The following is a 22,221-nucleotide window of genomic DNA, read 5'->3' as shown; positions in this document are numbered from 1 at the left end:
AATTATCTTGCTGAGTAATTCGGTAAATGACAACGACCTCAAAATTGTGGACACAGTCGAATTGAGTTGATGCTCAAATTCGGTTAAGTCATTAGTTTGAATTTCCAAATATGAACATATCGAGGTAGCATATTTGAAGTTGACATTATTCATGTACTTCAAACCTTGATGAGATAATGGATAATGAAAGGATTTGATTACACAGTAACCATACCATTGACATGTAGTTGATACGCTAAATCTGAATCTATCAGATGGCCTTGATGCTTAACTAGAGGCCAATCTTGCTCTATGTGTAATGAGACAATTGATTGAGTGTCAATTGCGATATTACCTACTATCGATATGATAAGGAGCCTACAGGTCACACATTTAAAAGACAAATCAAAGAAGATTTGGTGTAGGGGCATTTTCGTCGTTTCGGGGTAAAGTCTACTTATTTGTTTATAAATAATGGATACTAGTTGAAATAGAAGGGAATATTTCTTGGCATATGCCAAGGGAATATTAGGGTTAGGGTTTCCCTATAAAAAGGTGCCTTAACCCCATTTCTCATTTAGCTCATCCTTGCCTCCCTAGATAGAATTGTAGAGAGAGATTTTCCTAGAAAATCTTCACCCCTTTTTCTTCTTTGAACCTTCACTTTCAAACTAGCAAATTGATTGTGTGGGATTTCCATGTGTTCACTTCTCCTCTTGAAGTGGAAGCATTTTTTCTTTCAATCAGAGGTGTTGGAGCCTCCAATCGAAGGTTTGATTATAACGATTCTTTAATCTTTTATGTATATTTGTTTTGAATGGGTTATTAACATCAATATATGATCTGGGATAGAATGGGTTTCGAATGAAAAAAAAAAAAATTGTTCTTGTTTTGCACTTTATTCGATTAAATCCCTACAGTGGTATCAAAGCTTTGGATTAGATGTTAATAATCTATAAAAACTTATATATATACACATAGTAAAACATTTCTATAGTGATACTTTATATAAGAATAAACTCTACATAGTCATAAAAAATTCTATTCCCAGCTTGAGATAGTTATAAATAAGAATAAACTCCGCATTATAATAAGTTATAATTTTTCTAATTCATGTCTTAAGGAAAGTTGCCTCCACATAGTAATAATTATGTGTATATTACAAAAAAAAATATAGTATTTGTTACATCAAAGGTTTAAGATGAAATAAAATATTTATTTAAAATTGTTTGGGAGAATGATTTATGCTTTAGAGTTGTTACCACATCTTTTAACCTGCGAGTACATTACTCGCTAGCATGGACATGTTCTTGTTGAAGTCAAAATATTTATAGCTTCTCAAGCATGTTTGGAGCTTCTTGGCATAAAACTTTTTGTATCTCCGTACTATCATCCTCATTTTTATTTCCTTTCTTTTCTTGTGTAATTGTCGCAATGATTTCTTCTTCAGTTAAAGTATACATGACTTGTTGCTCATTTGAATAATTGAGGAAGACATTAATATCCATTCGATTAGTGTAGTGGAGTTGTCAAATTTGATCACTCAATTTTAAATGATTCTTTGATTCTTCTCATCCACTTTATTTATAACTTGCAATTCATCGACATCAGGGGTCATAATTTTGTAATGCTTAAAATAATTAGCAATTGTCTGTGGCTTCACATCAGTTTAACCATGTAGCAATTGTATTTACAATTCCATCAAGGACACTTATTTTTGCTGGTTCTAAGATACGATCCTCTATTCTTTGAAAAAGTAGACAATTGAAGCGCTAAATTGAAATCATAATACTATTAAAATATGAATTGAAATTTTAATACTGTAGTACTAAAATATGAACTACAAAATAAGAAATTTTTATAACTACACCTCTATTAAATTATAACCTCCTCATAGTAATAAAATTAATTAGTCCCACCATTATGACTATGGAGAGGTTTTACTGTATATATACTTCCTTCAATTTTGATTGGAAAAAAAAAAAAAAAAAAGGCATGTTTCGATGTGTTAAATGAAAATGGCATGTTTTGGTTTTTTCTTGAAATCTTTTGATTTTCATGAAATTGATTATTTTTTGTTGAAATTGATTAACAAATATGTTCAGGAATTGATTGTTGATTAGGGTTTGAAAAGTCAAAGTCAAGGAGAAAAGAAGAGAAATCCAGAAAATGTTTAGCTGATTGCTATATTTGATGATTCGATAATAAAAGAGACTACAAATTCTGTTTATATAAAGAACAGAATGACTCTATGCCAAACGACGCCGTCTTGCCTATAGTCTAATTACATTTGTGACCCTTTTCATTTATTGGACAACATTCCTGCTCAAACCAAGCTACATGAAGCTGTTGAAAGAGTTGAATAATTCTCTTGACATTTTAGAAAATGTTTCCAACATTTCCAAGCAGCTTTGGCTGATTGCAGTAAACTATGTTAATCAATCCACTCTACTTCAACTAGTGTAATCTCAAAATTGTTGCAAGTACACCAAACTAACACATCAGTCTACATTTAACTATCAAACTTCAGTTAACCACCAAATTTGCAGAACAGATGTCAATTGAACTAAACACATCACCAACAGAATTAATCACATCAACTGTCAAAATCAGTTTTCAACAACACCATCAATTTTCATCTAAGCTCAAACTGCGAGCTGAATTGCACTGAGCCGGAACAAATGTCAATTGAACTAACACATCACCAATCAGAATTAATCACATCAATTAACACCTCAATGTTCAGCACCACCATCAATTTTCATCTAAGCTCTAATTGTGAGCTAAAAACTTAACTAAATTGAACTGCACTGAATAGTTTTGAGCTAAGAGCTTCACTGAACTTAACTGCACTAAGCTCAAATTTTGAGCTTAAAACTTCACTAAATTGAATTGCACTAAACAATTTTGAGCTGAGAGCTTCACTGAATTGAACTACACTAAATAGTTTTGAGTTGAGTTCACTGAACTAAATTGAAGTTAAAATGCATCAACTACTTCAACTCTGCAACAACCATCATCAAACTTTTATTTGCTGCATTTCCTCTTTACTTATTATAGTTAGCTTTTGTCTGAATTTTGCAAATTGAGAAGCAGATAAAGCCTTGGTCAACATATCAGCTATTTCTAGCTTGGATAGCACATATTGAATAGCAATTTTATCAGCCAGCACTTGTTCTCTTGTTTAATGTGCATCTATTTCTATGCGTTTTGTTCTTGCATGAAACACTGAATTACATGCTAAAGTCGCTAGACTTACATTGTCACACCAAATGATAGGTTTCGTGTTTATAGGTATTCCTAACTCAGCAAACATGCTTTGTAACCAAGCCACCTCTGTTCCAATTTGAGCTAAAGCCCTATACTTAGCTTCAATGGAAGAGAGAGAAACAACTTTATGCTTTCGAAAGCTCCATTAAATTAGATTAGGACCCATATACACACAATACCCACTAGTGGATCTCATATCCTTTAAATTGTTGCCCCAATAAGCATCAGCATAGCATACTATGCTTAAATTCCCTGCTAGCTTAAAATGTAAACTATGATTCGGAGTACCTTTGACATACCTCAAAATTCTCTTGCAAGCTTGCCATTGAAGACTAGTAAGGGCTAATAGAAATTGACTTAGCTTATTGACAGGAAAGCTAAGATCAGGGCTAAAGTGCTCCTATTATGCTTTTGTAAAGGCTAGGATTCTAAAAAAGATCAATGTCACTTGAAGACAATTTTGTACCCACAACCATGGGAGTGGAGCAAATATTTACATCCAGCATTCTAGTTTTAGCTAACAAATCAAAAGCATACTTGGTTTGCTTCAAATGAATGCCATTACAAGTTCTTGTAGCCTCTAGACCAAGAAAGTAATGTAGAAAGCCAAGAGTTTTAAGTGCAAACTGATCATTTAAGTCTTGCATCAACTGATTAATATAGGTTGGATTTGAAATTGTTAAAAGAATGTCATCCACATAAACTAACACATAAGTAAGGAAAGAATCTTGTTTAAGAACAAAATGGATGGAATCTGAAACAGAGTTTAGAAATCCTTTGCTATGCAAGGCTGTTTTCAACGCATAAAACAAGCCCTTGGAGCTTGTTTAAGACCATACAGACCTTTATTCAGTTTGTATGCATAGGAAGACTTAGTGGAATCATGAAATCTAATAGGTTGTTTCATGTATACTTCTTCATTTAAAAAGGCATTGTTCACATCAACTTGTTGCACATTCCAACCATTTGTAGTTGCCAAGGTAAGAATAATTCTAATGGTGGATGGTTTGACTACTAGACTAAAGGTTTCAAAATAGTCAAGACCAGGGGTTTGTTGAAAACCTTTGGCCACTAACCTGGCTTTATACTACTATAAAGTTTTGAAAACCCATTTGTTTTGTACCACATTCATATTAGAAGAAAAGGGAACAAGGGTCTAGGTGTTGTTGTGAACAAGTGCATCAAACTCATTTTTCATGGCTGTTTTCCAAGCAAAACTAGCTAAGTTCCACCTGGTCTTGTTCAATAACCAAAGCTGTGGGATGGCTAAAATAAGTACTCAGAGAAGAAGATACAATAGCAACTTTGGCTCTTGTCAACATAGGATGAGTGTTTGGAATAGTTGACTTTGTAGACTGTGAAACTTTAAGGAATTTGGACAATGTAAGATCAACTTCAAGTGAGTAAGATGGTAGAGTAGAGTCTGAGGTTATAACAGAAAGGGATGAAATGTGGAGAGAACTAGTTGTAGGAGGATTAATATTAGTTCAATGATGGGAATTTAGATCAATTTCAAGGGAGCAAGGTGGTATGGTGAGATGAGCTGATAGGTGAAGAGGAAAGCATATTTTCTAATTGAAACTAAGGGAAAGTAACAGAATGTGATGTAGGAGCAGAGTTTGTAAAGAAGTTACCTCTTGTTGAATTGTTATCAATAGACTAGTTTTGAAAGCTTGTTACTATAGAGGGAATATGAGTTTGAATTTGGGAAGTAGGAGAAGGATGGATAGCAACAAAAGGAAAAGAACAAAGGGTTTCTAAGGTGATGTTGGACTCTTGTAAGGTGTTAGATATTGATGTGGAGCAAAATGAGCCTTTAGAAAAAGGAAACTCAGATTCATTAAACTTGACACTTAGGGTAATGATGATTTTGCCATCTAGTTTCAAACACCTATAACCCTTATGAACTAAATTATACCGAACAAAAACACACGTTATGGAATGAAAATTAAACTTGTTTGCATTGTACATATGAAGGAAAGGAAAATATGAGCAACCAAAAACTTTTAAAGTATCATAAACAGGTGAGTGATTGAATAATTTTTGATAAGGAGACATGTATGCAATTGTAGCAATAGGCATCCTATTAATAAGAAACACTACAGTTTCAAAAGCTAACCACAAAAAATGTAAGGACATAGAAGCATGAGCAAGAAGAGGCAATCATGTTTCCACTATATGCCTATGTTTCCTCTCACTCTTTCCATTTTGCTGATGAATATATGCACAAGAATTTTTAAAACTAATTCCTAATTCAGTAAGATAAGGCTATGGAGCAATGTACTCCTCTCCCTGATCAGATTGTAAGCATTTAAGCTTATGTCCAAATAGCCTTTCAACAAGGTGATGAAATTTGATAAAAATTGCATATAATATCTAAATCCCTCAGCTGAAGTGATACATTTACAAGCCCTAAAACACTTGTAAACATGAGTGGATAAGGAATTACAAGTCCTAAAACACTTGCTAATTCAGTTGGATTGAAGAATTTCACTCCAAGTCCTAAAACACTTGGATTATGGAATGCGGAATGCAATGGAGGAAATTCGGCCCAAGCAAGTTCCAAAGAGGGAAAGAGTCCAAACATTTCGGCCCAAACCATTCCAAGCCCAAGCTCAATAAGGGAAGCTCAAGCCCACCAAGAAAGAAGCCCAAGTGTTGAAGTTGTCCAATCCAGCCTAAGTCTCATTCCAAAGGGGAAGATCCACATGAACTCTTATTGGATCCATTTGCAAGATTCTCAAGGCCCAAACTCTTACACCCTTATAAGTAGACTTAATTAGGATCATTGATCAAGTTTTGATCTAATAAAGTGAGCTTTTTACAACTAATGGCATGGTTAAAGACATAGATCCTAGAATTAGGGAATCGTGTCTCTTTTGCATTAAATAGGCATGGCCTTGCTTTTTGAATGAATGGCTTATAATATTAGCTAATTTTATTTTATTTTAATGTATTTATCAATTACTTGTTTACCCTTATATTTGCCTATATAAATGCAACTATTTTCATTGTAACATTTAGCTTATGAAATATATTGAAATTTGGTTTATCCATTTGAGAGAACTTGTGTGTTTTTGAGTGTGCATTCTTTATCCAAGTCTTGGCAAGGGGATTTGGTGGTGAATCAATTCAAGTTGGTGGAGCAATCCTTTATGCTTGAAGTGTTTCTACTTGTCTTGGTCCGAAAATTGCAAGTAAGTGATTGAACTCCAATATTGTATTGGCCGAATTTAGCTTGGATTTGTGTTGTGTTGTGTTGGAATTGAATCATGAAGGTAAGGGTGCAGGACCCCACACATCACTGTATACTAATTTTAGAGGAGCAGTAGCTTGAGATGAAGATGAGGGAAAACTAGTAAGGTGTAATTTCCCAAACTGGCAAGCATCACAAAAAGCAGAAGCAAGAGATGATTTTATTTGTGATTTAGGAAATAGATTATTTGCAAAGTTGCAAGCATTTTGTGTAAAACAAGAGAATGAGGATGCCTTATTCTTTTATGCCATGTTATGTAATCATTTTCAAAAGTGTCAGCTATGAAACAATAATTACCAGATTCAACAGACTGAGTATTATTTACAACAGGAGATTTTTTCTCAAGCAAACTTGAATTTTTATTAATAGAGGAAACATTACATTGTATGAGACCATGACCATCAGATTTATCAATACCAAAGGTACAACATGATGCTGCATTATTTAGGTATGAGATACATTTTGACAACTGGAATTAAACTTAGAACTAAACTCAACAGGACTAGACTCAACCTTACAAGTCACATCAGTATAGGACTCAAATCTGGACACAGCAGGACTAGACTCAGCCTTACTAAACACACTAGTATAGAAAGCACCATGACAAGACACAATAGGATTGGGTGGAATATTTAACTGGTACAGGCTTCCTTTAAGTTCCCCTTGTAGTAATGTTGCTCTGGTTAACTTATCCTTGACAACACAACAATCAGAATTAAAATCTACCATTACATCATTATCTTTGATGAATTTAGAGATGCTTAGTAGGTTTTTTGTAATTTTGTAACAAGCAGGGTTTTTTGTAATTTTTGTAATTTAGAGATGATCATTCAATCAATTTCTAAATAGCTTCAAATCACAGATATTGTGGGAATGACCAAATCAAAATCAATCTCTATACAATCACAGCGCCCAATAGTGAGAATATCGAAATTGCAGCTCAGATCAATTGTAATCCCTTTATTTTCGCTCTTTCCTTTGTACAAACCTTGTATATAAACCCCCTCAAATGATGAAAAAGGGGTTACAACTTTCACACAGAATTCTCATTGTAAGCTCTTGTTAGGAAACAATCCATATACGTAGCGGAAAACAAAAACAATAATACAAGGATCGTTCCAAAGAGCCAAGATCAAAGGTATAATTTTACAGTTTATGTTTAAGTAGAAATCTGCAGAAATTAATCATGAGTTTAGAAAAACATACACACGTTTGGAGGCTCCTCAAAATTTTTCTATGAATGTTTTTGCTACCGACCCAAGTGTAGGATCGAACCTACGTAGTCCACACGAAGACAATCACAAAGAACTAAAGAGGAATTTGCTAGATCCTCTTTAGCTTTAAGATCAAAGAAGAAAAATCAAATAGATTGATTTTAGACAAAAATGAACTCTGCTGTGGGAGAGGAAATATGAAGCTGTTGTGTTTTTCTTTTTCAAAGAGAAAAATGAACAGCGAATTAATTCTCACTTTTTTACAAATAACCTTTTTCTTTTATATTGAAAACTTATTTTCCCTATTCCCATATGGAATAGGCTTGGGCTCCAACCCAAACTCCCCATGTTACTAAACACTCCCAATTAGATATTTATTTTTTATTTCATCATTATCTCAATTAAAATCAATTAATATATATTTCATCTATATATTAACATTTAACAATAATGATGATTTAATTAAATATATGCGAACACATATTTAAACGTAATTTCACTTATTTAATTTTTCTAATAAATTAAATAAAGGCTACGACCATAGCAAATTTAATTGCACTATGAAATTACCAAAATACCCTTTCGCCTAAAAAGACGAAAATGCCCTTCTTTCTTCTTGGCTCTTAAATTATCTTCTATGTGTGACCCATAGGCTCCCCATCATACCGGCAGTGTATAGTATCGCGATTAACACCAATTAATCGTCTCACTATACACAAACCAAGATTAGCCCCTAGCAAGGCATCATGGCCACCCGATAGATTCGGATTCAGCAAAGTAGCTACCTGTCAACAATATGGTTACTGTATAATTCAATCCTTTCATCATTCGTTATCTCGACGAGACGAAGGCATAGAAATAGTATCAACCTTCAGTTACTCTCGATATTATATATTCAGTTTCTAGACCAATGACCTGTATTATAATCTGGATAAGGCAACAACTCAATCCCACCATGGCCACAGTTTTAGAGTCATTGCCATATACTGAATTGCGCCGTGAGATAACTTCTCCCGTACCCGAGAGTGATGAATCATCTGTCTATCCACCATAGTCTTGATACACTCCTCGATGCATCTAATCACCACCGTATTGACAGCTTTGAAAAGAATTGTGTTAGGCTAGTGTCGAACTACACCAATTGGTGCACAAGGCGCTTCGGTGATCTCAAGTCTAAGGATCACATGTACCACCATTCATTAGAGGATTTGTTCCATAGACACTGGGGTTACCATCCATATGGAATCCTCTAGTGGGCCTATCCAGTGAACTTGCTGTGGTGTATTCGCCTACAGCAAGCACCCATGTGTTGCACCAAGTTGTCACCAAACAACCTTAACAAGTTAGATCAGTCACTGTCTTTCGACAGGGTCGTTCAAAACTATGATAGCCTTATCGTATTATCTATGCCCTTACTTCATAATAATACCGAGGCTACAGATATTTCTAGAATGGCCATCATATGTGCTCATAGGGTTCTCACTATCAAAATTTGAAACACTTGATACCCTCGTCATGGTTCTACCATTCTAAGGACATATATCAATACATATTACAATAATAATGATTTACGCGATATAGAATGAAATGCCTTTTATTATTGATTAGTGAACATTATTACAAAGAGTCAATTCTACAATAATAGATCGGCTCTAGGGCATCTACTCTAACAGCTCTCACAACAGATACAAAAAAACAGTGGACGTAGGCTCAAGAGTTTACCTCGCCAAAAAACTTTAAAAATTCTCATTATCATTTATTTTATTGCACTTAATATTTGTCTATCGTTGATTACCTGTAATCCTGTGGAATCCATTCTAATCCCATCAAGGTCGGTTGGAATTCTCTCGCTGGTGTAGATCTCTATATCACCATTTTGGCGCTAAAAGGAAGGCATTGCCAACATCACATCAATTCCTACAAAGAGCCATGACAAACTACCCAATCCAAGCCCACAGTGGTATACACCAGATCAAAGACCACTACCGAAAACCTTGAGAATGTGGAAACCACCTATCAGGAGGTACGACAGGACACCGCTGGACACCGACCACCCGTGCTGCCAACTCAGCATATTACGAATAACCAGGGGGCAGGGACGTCAAACCCCAAAAATGGCCAGTTAGTGGAAATTATCAGAATGATGGTTGCACAGGCAGTGCAACAAAACGTGGCTGAGCTGAGGAATCAACAACCACCTGCCTAGAATTTTAACTAGCTGCGCTTCACCAATGCCATCCCAACATGCATGAATTCTGCAGGCGGCCAGTCCAGTTCACCGGCGTTAAGAGGTGGCCAACACCCTCGACATCTCAAGCTATACTCCGCTCACGAGCGAGAGTCTTGAGGGAAAACTAAACTTGGGAGGCGGTGATATCCCCAGCATTGGCATGCCGGTATTAACCCATGCCTAAGACAAGATCGATCCCCTCTAGCTCACAAGATGAGCCATGTGCGCCAATCTGGCAATGACTAACATTCTGGTTATAACCGACGTTGCGAGCAACAAACTGACAAACATGATAGCACTTATCAACCTAGCCATCATGATTCAACTTCGTGCATCAATGCGCACAATAAAGGAGCTTTGCAAGCGACAGACTTGCGAACTCATTTGCTTGAAGTGAGGCTAAACAAAGCCAGCCAAGGCAACCATAATCAATACTTAGATCGTGTACAAAGAATACTCGTTGATCTAAAAGCCCGCCAGAATGGCATAGTAGAGGAAATAGTAAGTTCCCCATTTATAAAGGAAGTTCACCAGGCCTTACTTCTGCAAGGATTCAGGGCACCAGAAAGTTGGTTCGATAGGAGAGAGGACCCAAGAGACCACCTTGATAATTTCAATGACCTGATGGAGTTGCGCCAGGTCTCTGATTTAGCGAAGTGCAGGTGCTTCATAGTCACACTAGTAGGGGATGCCAAGAGGTGGTATAAGAGACTCAAGGTGAACTCCAACCACTCCTAGCAACAATTCTCTTCTCTATATTTACAGTAATTTCAAGCGATGAGGCAATTCACAATGTCGCTTAGCTACTTGAGCAACATTCGTCAGGAGAGGGACAAAACATTAACCTCGTACTTGATGAGGTTCTAGAACATACAATCAAAGGTTGCAGATGCACCCGAGGAGTCCATCTGAACTTTGCTAATTGTAGGGATCAGGCCAAACACAGAGCTGTAGAAAGAGCTCCAGAGTGAAGATCATGTAAGCCTAGCCAAGTTCAACCGGATAGCCGCAAAACACCACTAGGTAGAAAGCTTGTTGGCGGCACTGTCTAGAAGTTCGACACGAAGGGCCCTGGAAGGCGACAACATCACCCATCAGATAAGTGCAGGGGCCAAGGATCACAACAGGTTCCAAAAAAGACATAAAATAGATAACCGTGGAGACAAGCGGCCCTTCCCACAGTATGCAGAATGCACCCTCCTCACTCAACACATCGCCCACATCTACAAAGTCTCCCGTGAGGCAAAGAGACTACCCACTCCAGAAAGAATGAGGGGGACTCTGGGTTGAAGAGATAGACAAAAGTACTGCCGATACCACCGATATGTGGGGCACAACATAAACGAGTGCCGAACTTTGAAAGATGCCATTGAAGACCTGATAAGAAAAGGCCACTTAAAGGAATTCGTTAAAACGGCACAGCTTGTGAAAATCCTAGCGAGAAAAAAACCAGGACCAAAACCAAGCCCAGAATCAGGTCCAACAAACCCTGCCAAATGCCAACAACAAAGTCTGGGTAAGCATGATCTACGGGGGGCTCAACATAGTAGGGAGCTCAAGGCGTGCTCACAAACAATATGCTCGTGAGGTAAGGGCAAACTCAGTTCCGTGGATAATGAGCTATGAATAGAAGCTGCCCAAGCGGCCTAGACAAAAGAGCGAGGTAGTAGGGTTCATGATCAAGGAATGCGAAAAATCCTCTCGCCACAATCATGATGCGATAGTAATCGCAACCAGAATCGGTAATGCCCAAGTACAGAGCTGCGAACATCATTTTCTTGGGAGCTTTCCGAGGGATGAGATTTACAGAGAGAGATCTAAGGGTGTACCCTTCGTCGCCCTATAGATTTACAGAGGATGGCCTGGTTCTCATTTGGACAATCGACCTCCTTGTGACTCTGGGGACAGAACCCAAGATTAAGACGGTGATGGTCGAATTTTAGTGGTAGATGGCCCTACCACATACAATGTCATCCTTAGAAGGTCGATCTTAGAGCTGCCAAAACAATGAGGTTTTCGATTCCTAAGGGGGTTACGATGATCAGGAGCTGCAGAAAGGAATCTTGGGAATATTACAACTAGGCCATACACAAAGCACAAAAGTGGCCGCTCCCGAGAATAATGGTTATAGCAGAATCCAAGCCAAACCCTAGACCACTGAAGGATATAATAGATCCTCACATCATAAAGAGCCCGTAGCAAGGCCGATAGAAAAGCTGCGAGAAATAAGTGTCAGCGAGGAAAATCCAACTTGCATGCTAAAGATTGGTAACATTTTGAGTGGAGAAATGGCCAATAATCTGGCAGGGTTTCTAAAGAAAAACCTTGATGTGTTCGCATGGGTGCATGCGGATATGGTAGGGATCAACCCTGAGGTAATGTAATCTATACCTAATGCTCAACCCATAAGACAAAAAAGAAGATCTGTGGATGTAGAGCGCTCATAAGCGCTCAAGGATAAAGTTGACAAACTCTTGAAAATCAACTTCATTAAGGAAGTCAAATACCCAGACTGGCTCACCAACCCGGTCCTGATCAAGAAGTCAAACGACAAGTGGTAGACTTGCATCGACTTCACATATTTGAATAAAGCCTGTCCTAAAGATAGCTTTCCGTTACCACGGATCGACTAACTAGTAGATGTGATAGCTGGGAACACTCTACTTAGCTTTATGGATGTGTACTTGTGATATAACCAAATTCTGATGTACCAGCCCGATGAAGAGCATACCTTCTTTATTACTTATCATGGAATTTATTGTTAAAGGGTTATGCCATTTGGCCTCAAGAATGCTGGGGTAACCTACCAATGCTTGGTGAACGAGATGTTCGCCGACCAAATCGGCAAGACCATGAAGGTGTACATCGATGACATGCTTGTCCAGTCAAAGGTCGCAAAAAGCTACATTGAGCATCTGTGGGAAATGTTTGACATCCCTAAAAATTACCAAATGAAGCTCAACCCCTTAAAGTGTGCTTTCGAGGTAAGCTCGAGGAAATTCCTATGCTTCCTCGTAAACCAACGGGGTGTAGAAGCCAACCCAGAGAAGATTCAAACTCTGTTCGATATGAAAAGCCCGACCAGTGTAAAGTAGGTACAAAGCTTGACAAGGCATGTGGCCGCACTCAACAAATTTGTTTCTCGAGCCATAAACAGATGCTTACCATTTTTTAAGACCTCTAAGAGAAGGAAATGCTTCAAGTAGATAGATGAGTGTGAGAGAGCCTTCCAAGAGTTGAAGAAATATCAAGGATGACCATGTTTGTTGTTAAAGCCGATCCAAGGCGAGCCATTGTTATTATACTTATTGGTATCAAAGTCTGCTGTCAGCACAACATTAGTACGCGAGAAGGGAGGAGTGAAATGGCTAGTATACTATGTGAGCAAAAGACTGCTCGACCAGAAGATGAGATACCTTGAGAAGGAGAAGCTCGCCCTCGCTCTTGTCATTGCTGTCAGGAAGTAGCGGCCCTATTTTCAGGCACACTCTATTCACATGTTGACCAACTTCTCCTTGAAGAAGATAATGTAAAAGCCCAAGGCATCGGGTAGGCTAATCCAGTGGACAATGCGGATGAGTAAGCACAACATCAAGTACATCTCGAGGATAGTAATCAAAGGTTAAGCCTTGGTAGATTTCATATCTGAATTCTTCTACCAACCAGAAGGTGAGTCAAGCCCGTCGGGGGCAGGTACCTTAGAAGAAATCGAGCAACAAAAGTCGAAGCTCGATGACTTATGGCAATGGACTTTATATGTAGATGGCTCCTCAAATGAGAAAGGGGCAGAAGTAGGGCTCTTGCTTGAAAGTCCAGAGGGAAACCTGATCAGAGTCGAGGTAGGATTCGGGTTCGCCGCTTCTAACAATGAGGCTGAGTATAAGGCATTGCTCACAAGGGTCCACCTCGCCAAGGAAATAGGAGCAGAATCCATTAAGGTTTATAGCGACTCACAGCTCATGGTCCACCAAATTACTAGGAAATACCAGGTGAAGGACGACAAGAAAGCCGAGCTCAAGCAGTTTAGGTCTTTCACAATTCAATAGATCCCAAGAGAGAAGAACACGCAGGCGGACACATTAGCCCACTTAGCCTCTGTAATGAACCAAGAGAAGGTTGATTCTATCCCAGTCAAGTTCCTCCCAAAACCAAGCATCTTTGCTCTACAAGGACCAGTTTTAACAATGAGTCAAAGATACAATTGGATGGACGCGATTATTGCCTACCTGAAGGATGGTACACTACCGAAGGAGATAACTGAAGCTAGAACACTGCACACAAGGGTAGTCCGGTACGCACTCATCAATGATAAATTGTACAAATGCGAATTCAATGTACCGCTGCTACGATGTATCAATCATGAAGATATGAACTATGTTAAAAGTGAGATCCATGAGGGATTTGTGGAAATCATGCCGGAGGCAAGTCCCTAGCTTACAAAGTACTTTGCTAGGGGTATTATTAGCTGATGAATTTCAATGATGCAGCAGACTATATGCATAGATGTGATAGGTGCCAAAGGTTTGTAGATATTCCACAAGCTTCACCTTAAGAATTGACTACTCTGACAAGCCCCTGACTATTCACAATTTGTGGCATTGACCTAATCGGCCCCTTGCCTCAAGGAAAAAGGGGCATTAAGTTCACAGTGGTCGCTGTTGATTACTTTACCAAGTGGGTAGAGTTTGAACCCTTGGCTACTGTCACGTCGAACAAGCTAAAGGATTTTGTCTACAAAAATATTATTTGTTGGTTTGGAATCCCCTACACTATAATAGCCGACAATAGGAAATAGTTTGACAATGAAGACTTCAGATCTTTTGCAAACAACTCGGCATCAAGAAGAGATTTGACTGTTTACCAGCCTCAAGCCAATGGTCAATTGGAGGCCGCAAACAAGGTCATCAAACATGCCATTAAAAATAAGCTCGATGCCCTAAAGAGGAGATGGGTCAAAGAATTGCCCGAAGCCTTGTGGTTCTATAGAACGACAGCCAGGAGTTTGACAGGTGAAACCCCGTTCTGTTTATCATACGAGTGTGAAGCAATGGCCCCGGTTGAGGTGGGAATCAATTCGTTCTGAAGAGAAGTTTACAACGAGAAAGTAAATAAAGATCTTCTCCACCTAAGGCTAGATTTAATTGAAGAGCACCGAGCCAAGTCTCAATTAAGGCTTGTCTCATATCAGCAGCGAGCCAAATGATATTTCAACACCAAAGTAAAAAACAAAGACTTTGAAGTGGGCAACCTGATTCTTAGAAAAGTCATCCAATGTACCCAAAACCCGAACTTAGGGGCACTTGGACCCAAATGCGTAGGTCCTTTCAGGATCTTAGAAAAGCTCGCACCAAGGTCTTTTCACCTGGAACACCTCAACGGCGACGTAATACTGCGAGCTTGGAACATTGACCATTTGCAAAGGTATTACCAATAAGCAGCTCGAGCCCCACTTACGTTTCTCTTTTTTATTCATTGTAAGGCCACTCACGGCCAAAGCACTTGATCAATAAAAGAGGTATTATTCATGATTTTTCTTTGTTCACTGTTAATGTTTTTAGCTTATTTAGCATTTATTTATTGCCTCAAAGATTGTGATCTACATGACGGTATTCCAAAAAGAGAACTCGGAGTCAAAAGTCTTGAAAAGGTAGCTTATCCCAAAAAGCCATGCCAAAATCCAATTCCTTAAGGATGAAACATCCTAAATTGACGAAGTTAAACTTGAAAAAAAAATTCAAGTAAAAACATGTCGAAAGAAATCGGCCTTAAGCTGACGACTAAAACCCAAAGCGGACAACTGATCCAAAATCAGAGTTGCTTGTCGCAAAAGATTTCCTAGCTCACATCCAAAAAATCTCTTCAAGGAGCGAGCTATGCATAACTTAGAGTGAATTCAGATCTTCTATTACAAGTCCAACTAGGATGAATGAAATGACTCCATAGAAATATAATAATCGTTACTTGATAAGGGCATACTAAGAAATTTCTTTTCCATTAATAAAATTATATTACATTCTTAAAAAAAAAAAAAAAAAAAAAAAAAAAAAAAAAAAAAAAAAAAAAGAGAGAGACAGAGAGAGAAGAAAAACAACAGCAAAAGACAAAAAATGTATGATGCTTCAGACAGCTAGGGGAGCAGGGGGATCATCCTCAACCGGTCTGGGGAGCTCAGTACCAACGAAAAGAGATGGTTCTTCAATAGGAGGGATGACAGCAGTTTCTCCAAGGTTAGGAGCCTTGATCAAGGGCAGTGTAGATAGGGGAGTCAGATCCTCAACTTCTAGCTTGAGCCTAATCTCTTCCTTACACTTCTCGACCTTTTCTTGGCCCTTACCATCATCGTAAGAGTCATCCAAGTACATGTAGGCCATTCCTTGGGCTTCAATCTTCATCCTCTCGACTTCCTTTTGGTAAGCTCGCGGAAGAAAAGAGAAGTCGATCGAGGGGTGGGCTTCCCATAGCTTTTGCATGAGGAAGACCGACGTCTGCCAAGCCCAAGTTGTGATGACCTAGTTTAGCTCCTCAATTTGAAGCCTGAGTTGCCTGACCTCAACTTTGGCTTTCCATTGACCTTCCCCCTCCTAGGCAAGGTTGAGCGAAGATTGCTTAGATTTGGCCTCGCAATCCGAGGCGGCCTTTTGAACCAAGGAAAGCTCGAAGTTTAACTTGTTATTGGCACCTCGTTGTTTTGCCAAATTCTTCTCGACTGCCACTGCCTTAGCTTCAGCCTTCAATCAAGCAGCCTCGCTCACATTGAGATTGTCAAAGACCTCTCTTCCCTTGACCCCTAAGGTCACCATTTCCCCCCTAAGCCATTCGAGCTCAGCCTACTTGGCTGCCTTATCTTTCTCTACAATCTTGACTCTAGCCAAAGCATCCTCTTTTATCGTCTTTACCAATTGCCATCCCTTGTGAGTGCCCTCCAAAGTGGCATAGCACTCATCATAAAGAAGCCTACTCACCATGGCAACCTAAAAAAAGAAAAAAAAAAAAAAAAAAAAAAAAGGGAGAAAAAGGGGGACAAGATGAAAAGTTAACAAGAAGCGAAGATAGCATGCAATGATAAAAGAAAAGAGGAGCGAATTATCGATACCTTCGCCACATAACTACACACGAAGGCCAGCATATCGGTTGGAGCAGCATCTCTAACGGCCACGAAGGTTTACGGAGTGATTCTATCCCCAACTGCTACAGCCCCAACACTAACATAGTCAGGGAGTTGATTGATCGGAGCGTCGAGCATAGCTTGGGCCACTTCATCCATTTTCTTGCTCTTCAACCAGGACAAGCTAGATTTACTCCACCCTACAGTTCCAACCTTGCCCACAGGAGTGGACTTCTTCTAGGCCAAGTCCTCGGCCACTGTTTTCTTTAGGTCGTCGGCCTGCACGATGACCTTTTTGCCCAAGCGACCTTGCTGCTTGGCCACCTTTTATTTGCCCGAGCCCCCTCGAGGCTCAATTGCTTTCTTCTTACCTGAGCTATCATGCTACTCGAGTGCCTTCAGTTTTCACGAGCTTCCAATCAGCTCGGGAGTTTTCTTCGTCGGTCCCTTTAGGAGCTCAGGGACACTCTTTTCGCCTGCTACCTTTGGAGTAGTTAGAGGCCTTTTCGCGCTTGGGCCCTCCCCAAGCTTGCCACCAGCACATTTCACGCCGACGACATTAACGGGCTACTTCGTTGCTAAAGCAGCTAGTGTCTTCTTGGCAGCCGTTGGAGCTGTTGTTTTCTTCTTAAGGCCTTTGGGTTTCTCAGTCCATATATCTACAAGAAAGTAACAAATAGTAAGCAACTTATCCACGTGGGAAAAAGTGCAAGCAAATGATAACTTAACCTTTTTCAAAGATCGTAGAAAATCTTGCGTCATCCCTACAAAAGCCATATGCTCGCAGATGGGATAGCGTAATGATCTCGTTAACGTTACGTTATCCGTCGGGAAGGTCACTGAAACATTGGAGCCTCTACAAGCTCACGACAGGGAGATAGTTCTGTTCAACGTTAACTGCAAAACAAAGCAACTCAGTTAGCTAGAACACAAAGCTCAAAAGTGATCCTTGCATGCATGGTAAGTCAAAATCTTACTTGCTTCCGAGGCAAAGGCGCAGATCTCTCGGGCTTCATAGAAGAAAAATTGTGAGTCCCAGTGTAGGACCTTCTTCAGGACATCAACCAGCCCATTGAAACGTACCTTCCTCGCCTTGGAAAAGTAGTACGTCTGGTCTTGCCCTTTTTAGAGCCTATACAGATGGACGAGCTCCTCAAAGGATGGCTTGTTCAACTCATCAATCATGTATACTATGTATAGAGCAATAATAATTATGTAGGAATTTGTGAAAAGCTGGAGGGGAACGATGTCGAACCACATTAGCACGTTGTCAATAAAACAATGAGAGGGAATGGATACCCCGCATCTCAAGAGGGTCTTAGAGGTCGCCACCCATCCAAGCAGAGGATTCTTTCAAGAAATGTCCCCGGGGCCATCAAATTAAGCTATGGCACATAGACCACTCTTATGCATTCTAGATCCTTGACGGTAATCAAGGATTGTGGGTCTCTTCGCAGCCTATGGACTGGAGACCGCTTAGGTTAAGCCAATTGTCTCGAGGCACGGTCGAAAGAGCCTGTCGCAGTAGGGTCTGAGCTTCGTGTAACGATTTCCTCGAAAACCTCGAGAGTTGAATCCCCAAGGATTGCAAAGCCAACGGGCGAATCAAACATGTGGTCGATTGTGTGACTGCTGGAAGAAGACATGGTTATAGCTCGCTTCTGGGTACTTGAAACAAAAGCAAACATATGTTAGAGCTGAAAAAATTTGGCGACCATTTCACACTTGCTTTCAGTTCAAGCACCTAAGATAGCTCGTACCACACAACAAACGCACGCGACCTACCCTAGGCTCCGACAGCCATCGCGTTAAACCCTTCTTAAACCTAGGACCGCCAAATATGTATTTGAAAACCCTACTAAAGCCCTAGAACATCCAATGTGGCCATAATAATAGCCACCCTTTAACGCAAAAATTGGGAAAATGAGTAAAGAAAGGGAAAAGAACCTTACCAGAATGAAAGAAGTGCAGAAACTCGTCGGAAAAAGCACTGTGACAATGGAAAAATAGTAGCAAAGTGGACAAAGATGTCAAAGAACTTTCATGCATTAAATGAGCATTCTGACAGCTTCGCCACCTTTTATAGTGGTTTGCATGGAAGACGAAGGGTGGGGTTTAATCATAGCCGTCGATCTGTAGTGAATCTCGACCCTTCATTCATCGAGCAATCTTAGCCATTAAACGTGGCCATGTGTCATCCATCAGCGAAGGGCAATGAACCGTCGGACTGTTACATTGACAACCATCGCCGCAAGTCGCCTCGACTTCGCTAGTGGGCTGCTATAGTCGCCCACGCGTGACTGACAAAGGTTACCGCATTTAATGCGACATGACCACTTGGAAATTACGTATTTGCCCTAACTTTTCATATTCTGAGTTTGGCAGGTACCGCAGGAAGTAAACAAGTGTGAAGCACGTCGACGCCAAGAGCTCTACCAAACCTGCATCCGGAGACCTGTTGTTAATGTTGAGCTTGGTATCAAATTGAGCAACAGTCTTTGAAGCTCAAAACGAGCATCGAACACTAAGGGGCAGATGTTGTGTGTGATTTTTCCACCAAGCTCAGGCTACCGCAAGGATGTAGCTCAACCCAGGATCAGTCCGACTCCACCGATTGTCTGACTCAGCATAAGCTCGTCAACATATAGCTAAACCAATCATAAGGTAGTCGTAAACAACCCAAATGATCATTCAATCAATTCTCAGATAGCTTTAGATCCCAAATATTGCAGAAATGACTAAATCAACATCAATCTCTATGCAATCACAACGCCCAATCGCGAGAATATCAGAATTACAATTCAGATCAATTGTAATCCCTTTATTTTTCACTCTTTCCTTTGTACAAACCTTGTATATAAACCCCCTCAAATGATGAAAAAGGGGTTACGACTTTCACACAGAATTCTCATTGTAAACTCTCACAACGAATACAAAAAAACAATGGACGTAGGCTCAAGAGTTTACCTCGCCGAACCACTTTGAAAATTCTCATTGTTATTTATTTTATTGCACTCAATATTTGTCTATTGTTGATTACCCGTAATCACACGCACATCCATTCTGATCCCATTAAGGTCGATCGAAATTCTCTAGTTGGTGCAGATCTTTGTATCAACAAATTCTTATTTGATTCAAAATTAATATTTATAAAAATTAAACTCTTTTTTTTTAAAACTCATGTCTTAATAAAAAACAACAAATGGAGTGCCACCTTAGATTTTTCTTAATTTTCATACATGATTTTAAGAAAAATTATAGTTTTTTTTTTAAAATAAAATTTAAAAATTGATCATATCTATGTAAATGATATTTCCCGTAAGTGAAATTAATGAAAAATGAAAATGGTGGGCCAAACCTTAGTGATATTATGAGTTGTGAAAGGGGAGGATGGTCAAGGCAAGAGGCAAGGAAATGGTCCACATGGTTTGAAGCAAATACAAAGATGTGGATGGACTTCTACTTCTCATTGGTCCGTAATCTATCCACGACTCTTCCTCAGATTTCCTCTCCAGATTTCATTATCCTACCTGGCTCTCTAGAAATCCTCCCTTAGATCCTCACTAAGCCCAGCAACCTCTCTTAACATATTCTACACATTCATTTTCAACTCATTGTAGAGAAGAACACACATGGCTGCAACATCTGCCGCTGTCCTCAATGGGTTGGGTTCTTCATTTCTAAATGGAGGGAAGAAGAGCGCCAAAGGCCTATTGGGTGCTACTAGAGTGGGAAGTAGTGGAGCTGTTGGTTCTCGGAAGTCGGTTGTTGTAGCCGCTCTTCCGCCGAAGAAATCTTGGATTCCTGCCGTTAAAGGTGGCGGCAACTTCCTTGACCCCGAGTGGCTCGATGGCTCGTAAGTTTCTCTGTTAATTGTATTATTTACTCACTTTTTTTCCTTTCTTTCCCTATGTGTATATTGGAGCAAGAGATGGGTGCGACCATACCACCACCAGTACTAAGATTTGTGACCCTTAAATATTATATTCAATGCAGGCTCCCGGGCGACTATGGATTCGACCCACTAGGCCTGGGCAAGGATCCAGCGTTCCTTAAATGGTACAGAGAAGCAGAACTGATTCACGGGCGGTGGGCGATGGCAGCAGTCGTTGGTATCTTCGTGGGACAAGCATGGAGTGGGATCCCCTGGTTCGAGGCTGGGGCTGACCCGGGTGCAATAGCGCCATTCTCCTTCGGTTCGCTTCTCGGAACACAGCTTCTCCTGATGGGTTGGGTTGAGAGCAAGAGGTGGGTGGACTTTTTCAATCCAGAATCTCAGGCAGTAGAATGGGCGACTCCATGGTCAAGAACCGCTGAGAACTTTGCAAATGCGACAGGCGAACAGGGGTACCCGGGGGGAAAATTCTTTGATCCATTAGGTCTTGCAGGGACAATTAAGGATGGTGTGTACATTCCTGATACTGAGAAGCTAGACAGACTCAAGGTTGCTGAGATTAAGCATGCTAGAATTGCTATGTTGGCCATGTTGATTTTCTATTTTGAGGCTGGTCAAGGGAAGACACCACTTGGTGCCCTTGGTTTGTAAAACTATTACTTTATTTGATGTAGATAACTGGAAAGAAACAATGAACTCCGCCAATTTTAAATCTAATGTAATCAATCAATCTTTCTTTATGGACCATATTAGAAGTTCTCAAATTCTTTCTAGTTCTGTCTAACAGGAACGGGGTGAGTAGGGGCATGCCTTGGATAAATTTCAATTTGTACCTTGCTATTATATGTTGTTAAAGTAGCCTAAATCCAGCATTATCATCACTTTTATTTTATTTTGTCTACCTCAAATCTGAAAAATATTTTAATTATGTATCTTTTAATGTATTAAAAAGTCATTTTTTCATGAATAAATTTTTTATATTTAAATATTTTTTCTTTGCCCTCACTAAAAAAAAATGTTGCTTCGTCTTGCTGTAAAAGTAATTAGATAATTTAATTCTAATACTTGTTAATTGTTTTATTTAGGGAAAAAAAAAACGATAGAAGATAGAGAACAAGAGAGATTCTTATGGAAAATTTAATGAAGTTTGAAAGTACCAAAGGGATTTTATAAATTTTAGAAGATATTATGTAAATTTTCAACTCTATAGGGTTTCCTCGATGATCACCCAACTCCTTTTAAAGTTTCAAAATAAACAACGAAAATCCTTTT

At 39.4% G+C, this 22,221-nt stretch overlaps 1 protein-coding gene across 1 annotated transcript; it reads left to right on the top strand.

Moving 5' to 3' along the window:
- The first annotated feature begins 20,553 nt into the window (after window positions 1–20,553).
- On the top strand, window positions 20,554–21,713 carry LOC116130447 (chlorophyll a-b binding protein CP24 10A, chloroplastic-like). The gene is made up of 2 exons (XM_031416198.1): window positions 20,554–20,910; window positions 21,051–21,713. Exons 1-2 carry the CDS (start codon window positions 20,687–20,689, stop codon window positions 21,598–21,600), a joined length of 774 nt encoding a protein of 257 aa, XP_031272058.1. The 5' UTR covers window positions 20,554–20,686; the 3' UTR covers window positions 21,601–21,713.
- Window positions 21,714–22,221: the final 508 nt, after the last annotated feature.

This window comes from Pistacia vera, unplaced genomic scaffold (genome assembly GCF_008641045.1).
Source record: "Pistacia vera cultivar Batoury unplaced genomic scaffold, PisVer_v2 Contig220, whole genome shotgun sequence".
Lineage (NCBI taxonomy): Eukaryota > Viridiplantae > Streptophyta > Magnoliopsida > Sapindales > Anacardiaceae > Pistacia > Pistacia vera.
The sequence above is the reverse complement of the archived record's forward strand: the minus strand, read 5'-3'. Positions and strand labels throughout refer to the sequence as shown.